This window comes from Mastigoproctus giganteus, chromosome 2 (assembly GCF_048544385.1).
Source record: "Mastigoproctus giganteus isolate SK-2022 chromosome 2, ASM4854438v1, whole genome shotgun sequence".
NCBI classification, from domain to species: domain Eukaryota; kingdom Metazoa; phylum Arthropoda; class Arachnida; order Uropygi; family Thelyphonidae; genus Mastigoproctus; species Mastigoproctus giganteus.
This window is the reverse complement of record NC_143576.1, coordinates 66,785,791-66,793,521: the sequence shown is the minus strand read 5'-3', so window position 1 is coordinate 66,793,521 and position 7,731 is coordinate 66,785,791. Positions and strand designations below refer to the sequence as shown.

Here is a 7,731-nt window from a genome sequence, read left to right as displayed (position 1 = left end):
CTAAAATGAATATTTGCTAAGAGTTATAATTACATTCAAAATTCCATGTACAAAAAAATTATCATGTTAATTATTTTTTGGACAGACAACTTGTGTAATTGACACCCACTAATATTTGTAAAATCGGACAAATGCTAGTTTATTGTAATTTTCTCTTGTAGAAAATCTGTCTCCTCATTTTGAATTTAAATAGAATAAATTCTAATTTACATTGTTTATTCTATCTTCAGTGGAGAGTTCTGCATTTGCACTGCTAGAGATGGGAGTAGCAATTTTTTTAATATTACAATAATTTTTAACTTGAATTTGGTAGCAGAATCACCAAATTGAAGGTAGCAGAATCACACTTCGTCAAGCAGCATTACTTTGGTGGTTTAATAGCATTTTTTTATATAATATTTTTTCCAATTAAAGTCTAGACAGTGCATCGCTTCCTGCATGATAAAACAGAAAAATAATTTACCTACCCTTTTTAGGGCAGATACATCATTTTTCAATTTTATCATACCATCCCCTCAGGTACATTGTGATGTTTAAATGTAACCACTTTATATATTTCAAGTTTACCAAAGACAGGCAAGTATCAGAATTACTATATGATTTCACAAAATTTGTTTCTATTTCTAATTATGTACAATTTAAGACACTATGCAAAAAACAAACACAAATATTTTAATATTTGTATTTGTTTTCTGCATGATGTAATATTTAATAAATCCAATATTAAAATACACTTTAGAAAAGTACTTCATTAGTATGTTACTCATTACCTTTTCTTATTTTAACTGGTCCCACAAAAAAATTGTAATTCTTTTAACATTCCTTTATTCCATGAATAAAACGAGACAGCATTTCCGTACACTTGAATTATCAAGTCAATTTAGCATGACATAAGCAGTGGGAAAACAAAAAAGAGAAGAGTATGTTATAGACCAAATGACTGTGATGAGTACAAGGAACAACAGTACAGACAAATAGTGAGCTAATACATTACATTATCTTATTTTAATTTTATATCAGCACACTCAATAATAAAGCATTTCTGTGGTATTAGAAAATTTTAAAAATTTTCATTACCATCAAGTTAATATATGCAAATAACTAGTATTTAGGGAAGTAACCATGGAAACTAATGAGGTTTACACCAAAATGAATCCACGCTAAGCTTAATGAAAGAAAGGGGGGAAATAATGGGAGGATTATAAGTTGAGGGAATAGAAATTAATTAATCAAGTTACAGGGGGGGGGTTTAAGAGCACAGAAAAGTAGCGTTCTTTGCTTATGTTACACAAAAAGGAAATGGATGAATGACATTGGTCCATTTGATATGAATGGCATTCTTAAATTTTGTGATACCATGATCCCTTTAAAATGAATTTGCACAACCTCCCATGAATAAAACTAATTATTTCATTTGGGTTAGAAAAATAAATAGACCAATTTTCATAAAAACCTTAAAAACTATAAAATAAAACTCAAAATAATAAAAAAAAAATAAATAAATAAATAAAAATTAAAAACCTGGAACAATTTTTATTATATTGTGACCCTCCAAAAGTTGGGTGTGTGTGTGGGGGGGGGAGTATTTTGACCTATGGTTTGAGAATCCCTAGCATAATTATTGATGAGACCTTGTACAGGTTGCTGACAAACTGAAAGGAAGCAGTAAGACAAATTGAGGCAGTCAAAATAAAGTGCCAGTAGCAGGTGGGATTTATGTAATTATATTAAAAGAAAGGTATAATCATAGTTTGAGCTATAATAACGAGATCATCCTTATATTCAGGGGAAATCCCTACAGATTGGAGATGTCCAATTGTCTCCTATTCACAAAGGGGTTAAAGGCTGAAGTGAGTAATTACAGGCATGAAGGTTTGTAATTTGTAGCTGATGAAACTGCATCATGGATTTGCCAAGGAGAGATCATGCCTCACCAAGCTGATTAGCTGCTATTAGGTTTTCAGAGAGGAAATCAATACAAAAAACAGATCTGACATAATATAATTAGATTATAGCAAAGCTTTTGATGCTACTCCACAAGAATTGTTATATAAATTTGGCCAGTGTGGTAGTATAGATATTATGGATAAAGAAATGGTGATAGGAGACAGAATAGCTATAAATGGCTCCTGATGTTATGAGTGGAGTCACGTGTTTTTCACATTTATTAATGTTATTGATAGAGATATCCAAAGTTTGCAGGATGATTAATAAGGTCAGAGAACACTACTTCAAAAATCCAGTCAAACTTGGCAGATGGGTTGATGCAGTACATTGATAAATGCAAAGTATTGCATCATCTGAATAGCACCAATGTTACTGCTATACTTATGCTATCAATTAAAAGTAATTGATAAGGAAAATGATCTATGGATAATCATGCATCCCAATATGAAGTTCTGTCAATGATGACTGGCATAGCTGAGGTCAGTGCAAGAATGCAATAACATGCACATTTGACCATGGTTCAAATACATGCTGGTATAACATGAACCATTCCAGCAGTAGCGAAGAGGTGATTATCCCATTTTATGGTATTCAGGGTGTTGTTGGGGCCACATGCTAAATAATCTAGGTCTGCTGGAAAGGGTGCAGAAAACAGCAACTAGGTTAGTTGGGAGCAAAAAAGGTTATCCTTATGAAGAAAGATTGAGGTTCTGTAACTTGCAGTGTCTGGAAACTAGGCATCTGTGTGGAGACTCAGTAAAACTATTTAAGACTAAATAAATGTCTATGGCATCTTTTACTCCTCCTCTGAAAATACAAGCAAGGGCATTTTAAAATTCATAAAGGATTTGAAACATGGAAATTTTCATTCAGCCAAAAGAGTGACTGTTGGAATATACTCTCACCTGATGTTGTGGCAGTTTTAATAAATTTAAAGAGCAAATTTAATTTTATTTTATTTTTGGCTGAAATTGTATTAGCTTCCTTGCATCATTTTGCCAACACCTTGGTATAAATTATGATTAAAATAAGAGATTTTCAGTTAAGAATTTCTATGGCACAACTCAGTTTCTTAACTCTCACTTGGTCACAACCTTAAAAAGAAATACATCTGTTACATGGTGATTCCCCCCCCCCCACACTTGTTAACAAAAATTAAATTTTTAATTTTTAAAAGGATAAAAATAAATTCGCAGAACCAAAACCATATAGAGGAATGATCATTTAATTCGCAGACTGGTGCAAGATTTTTATGTTTACCGTAAAAACTTTCCATAACTGCAGCTACAGGCACACTCCCTGATCCCTACTGAGCACACTGTGTGTGTGCATGCCAGTACTGCACTGGAGCTAGTGTTGTGTGAAGAGTTTTTTTTTTTCAGCTGCATGTCACTGACGATCGTTTTGAAGCAAGTATCATGGCAGACATACAGATTGAACAGCAATATGCGATTCGTTATTGTGTCAGATGGGGCTTAAATTCACCAGAAGCAGTTAAAGAGATGAATGAAGTGTATGGTAATGAATTTCTTGGTTGGATGGCCATATTCTGGTGCGAAGTGGTTTCTCCATAAGACAATGCCAGGCCCCATATGGCTAATATTATGCAGGCAGTGATTACTGCCATAGGTGCCGAGGTTCTGCTACATCTCCCTTATTCACCAAACTTAGCCCTGCATGATTTCTTCCTGTTTCCACGTCTGAAGAAAGTTCTGAAAGGCAACTGTTTCATGTTAGACACAGCAATGCTTGCAGAACCAAAATGGAAGCACTTTGCAGTCTTTTAAAAAACCTCTTGCAAGAAGCATCTAATGCACCGGTACAATGGTGGCAAAAGTGTGTAAAGTTCAAGGCAGAGTATTTCCAGAATGAGAAATCTGTGGAAGATTCAGATGATCACCCCTCGTATAATATATCTCTCACTCTAATAAACTGAAACAAATACAGAAAATATGGTATCATCATTTGGAGAAAACTGGTGGAAAAGGTACCCAGGAGGACGTGATTTTATTACCAGATTTAAAAAAAAGAAAAAAAAGTTTTGAAAGTGACACCTGTCTAAATTTCAAATGATGATCAAATTTTTAATGCCTTGGTTATTTTCTAACAGATTCATATTGCATTAAAAGGTTATTCCACATCTATTAATCTACTTAACTCAGCAGCAATACAGTGGTGCGATTTTTATTGATATAACGGCAAACGTTTGACTTGGTTAAAATCACAACCTTTCAAGTCTGATAAATTATTCTGAAGGGTGCATGCATATCAGCTTTTATTAAAAATTTGCGCTCTCACAAAATTTCATCAATGTGGGCTAGAGCTCTCTTTCTCTCTTATGCCAGTCTCAGCCTCATGTCATTTGGCATTACAAGAATGCGAAATCTGCATGATTTCTATTCCTTTTTTCCTTGATTGGATTACATATATATTTTTCAATCCCAGTGTTTGCTCAGATTATGTCAGTGAACTTGTTGTTATTTGGTTTTTTAGGAGCATTAGCAACTAAGGCCATATTGCTCCAGGGATATGCGGTGGTCATTCCCTAACCTTTCCGTATCCTCTGTATTTGGTGGTCACGGGCTCGAACCCCGGTCTAATCAAGAAGTGTGTGCTACGCCCTGCTGCTCCTGCCCACCTGGCTACAGAGGCCCCTCAGTAAAACTTGTGAATTCTGCACCCTAAATCTTATCTTTCATATAAATCATGGTTTTTAAATAAATATGTTAAAGCTTTGATAACTTAGTTAACTTCAATCCTGCTGAAAGTTAGTCCTGTCTTATTTCTTAAAAAAAAAAAAAAAAAATCTACTGCTATGCTCATCTTTGATGACACTCAAATGTCTAAACACAACAAGAGTGCATTTCATTTTCTTCCTAAACTAAAGTTTGCAACAGTTGAAAAACAATTATAAATCAATCCAAACTTGTTATAAGAGTAGAATTTTTTTATTGTCCAAGTGCAATTAAGTTTTCAGATTCCTTGCCAAAGCCACTGACTGTAGCTTCTGCCATTCTTCTATACTTCCAACTCTGCTAGAACACGATGGTTTACTACATCCTCAGCTAAACCTGACTTATTGACATTGTAACTCTACTAGGTCACTTATAAGCACATTATATTAATGGAAATTGTGATGATTTTGCCATGTCAAGTACTTTATATAAAGGTTTAGCTGTGACAAAGTGTTCATGGTGAGAGAAGATAAAAATAGTCTTTTACCAATTGCGAGATTGTATAAGTTATTTATGCAAGTTTATGCACACACACACATATATGAAATAGATGGTGCAAACCAGAGCTGTGATGCTCAATACGTTCTACATTATTTCAATATTTGTAAAGAATAAGAGAAGTTGACCTCAATATGATGATCATTAAAAAAAAACAAAAAAACAAAACAAAAAAAAAAAAAAATGCAGAATCATTCTGGAGAGTATCATACAGAAGTATGATACTCTCCAGAAATTAAAACGAATATAACATTACAGTAAAAATTGAAATCAATTAAAAATTAAAAGAATTTAATGAAAATATTTTTAAAAAATTATTTTGCCATATTTTTGTTAAATTCTTTTAATTTTTTTCAATTTTTTACTCTAATGTTATATTCGTTTTAATTTCTGGAGCATATCATACTGAGGTAAACTTCTGTTATTCTTTTACAAATATATGAAATAGGTAAAATAATGGGTTGAAAAGTGCAATGGCAATAGAGAGATAAAGATGATATGACAAATGTACCTGAGTGTGTGCAAAGCAGCAACAAAGGATAAAAAAGATTATATGTGTGAGATTATATGTGAATTGATAAGTCTGTTAAAAAGTGCTAATATGGATGCCCAAATTACACAAAATGCCATAACTAATAGGAGAAGGAAAAGCAGAAATTGGAGATATTATAGGCATGAGAAAGAATGTGAAAATTATAGGATGAATTGCAAAGCCAAATAGATTGAAGGGAACTGTAAAGCAAAAATGATTAAATTAATATAAGGAGTAGTAGCCAGCATCAGATATGGGTGGGTAATTTTGGTTATAAGTCCAAAAAAAGGGGTAGAGGAATTATGAATATTGATATCTGAATATCAATATTAAATACTGATACATAATCAGGTATACTTTGATTATGTATCAGTATGTGCTGGCTACTACTCCTTATATTAATTATATCATTTTTGCTTTACAGTTCTCTTCTATCTAATTGGCTTTGCAGTTCAGCCTATAATTTTGTTTAATTCATTATATCACAGGATTTTCACATTCTTTCTCACGCCTGTAATATCTCCTATTTCTGCTATCCTTCTCCTATTAGTTATGTTTGTTTTTGTAAGTTGGTTTTTAGGAGCATTAGCAACTAAGGCCATATTGCTCCGGGAATATGCGGTGGTCATTCCCTGACCTTTCTGCATCCTCCGTATTTGGTGGTGACGGGCTCGAACCCCGGTCTAATCAAGAAGCGTGTGCTACTGCTCCTTCCCACCTGGCTACGGAGGCGCCTTCCTATTAGTTATGACATTTTGTGTAATTTATGCATCCATGTTAGCTCTTAACAGACTTTTCAATTCTACCCCATTTATATATATATAAATGCCTGTTATCTCCCCATGTAATAACTTGACTCCCAGGGGACAGAATTTTATGAAATTTTATATTTAGTTCTTTTAGAAAGATTTGTCAAACCATCCCAAATTTCATTAAATGTGGACAAATAGAAATTTGTAATTATTTATTTTTTCCATATAGTTTGTATGGAAAAAAGAAATTTTTAGACTAAATGCAACAATATATGTATGCGGCGAGTGTGGAGAGATAGAGGGGGGGGAGACAAAAAATATATGGGAGAAGAGTCAAATATTACGCAGTTGTAGTTCTACGAAGTTATAATTTTAGTAATTAATAAGATAACTATATTTACTTTTCACTTCTATTATTCTCAGAAGGGGGGGGGGGTGAAATGAAAGATGACTGGAATGTAACACGACTTTCACTACCTAATGTTATCATCTCAATGCATATTTAATATAAGATAACTTGGCCAGATTCTACTGAAACCAGTTTTCATATCAAGTAATGTGCTTGCAAGGAAACTAAGAGTTCCTACACCTTAATTCCTTCACAAACGTATCATTAAGTCTGAATAAAAATTTCAGCAGAATCCCGAAACAATGCCAAAGTATTAAGAATACACTGAGATGATAATCTTAAAACTCTCTGCAGAGTGAAACCACAGTATAGATGTATAAACTTACAAAATAACATAACACCATGTTCATGAATGGAATGTCAAGACAGTTTTGAATATGTAAGCAGCAGTACAACAGTTCCATTTAATTCACGAGCTTATCAACTCAGTTTTAAATACAGTTATTCCCAATGTGGAGCTGAGCAGTAACTCTGATAAAATAAAATCAGGCTTACACTAGCAACAAGGTGGTACCATTTTACAAATTGGAAATATGTGAAGCTATTAATTATTTTTGAATGAAAATTCAACATCCTTACCTCAAGAGACCTTTTCTGTGTTTGGTAATTAGATAAAAGTAAATTAACTTGAATGCAGCCAGTTCCTGGGGGAGCAGGTGATCTTAAATATCCCACTTGTGTATTTTATTACTATAAAATACATAAGTGGGATATTACTTAAATATCCCACTTATGTATTTTATGTATTATTTAAGTTATGTATTACTGAAGAACTAAAAATCAAGCATCTTTTTTTTTGGGATAACATTTTAGTTTAACGTAGCTCACTTTTCATTTCTTCACCTTTTAATCATATGG

At 33.1% G+C, this 7,731-nt stretch overlaps 1 protein-coding gene across 1 annotated transcript in view; it reads right to left on the bottom strand.

Moving 5' to 3' along the window:
• Positions 1-310: 310 nt before the first annotated feature.
• Phm (Peptidylglycine-alpha-hydroxylating monooxygenase) overlaps positions 311-7,731 on the bottom strand; it is a 271,952-nt gene continuing 264,531 nt past the window's right edge. The window contains exon 12 of the mRNA XM_090389021.1: positions 311-861. Coding sequence (XP_090245147.1) covers positions 814-861 — 48 coding nt within the window. The 3' untranslated portion in view covers positions 311-813. The remainder of the gene's footprint in view (positions 862-7,731) is intronic.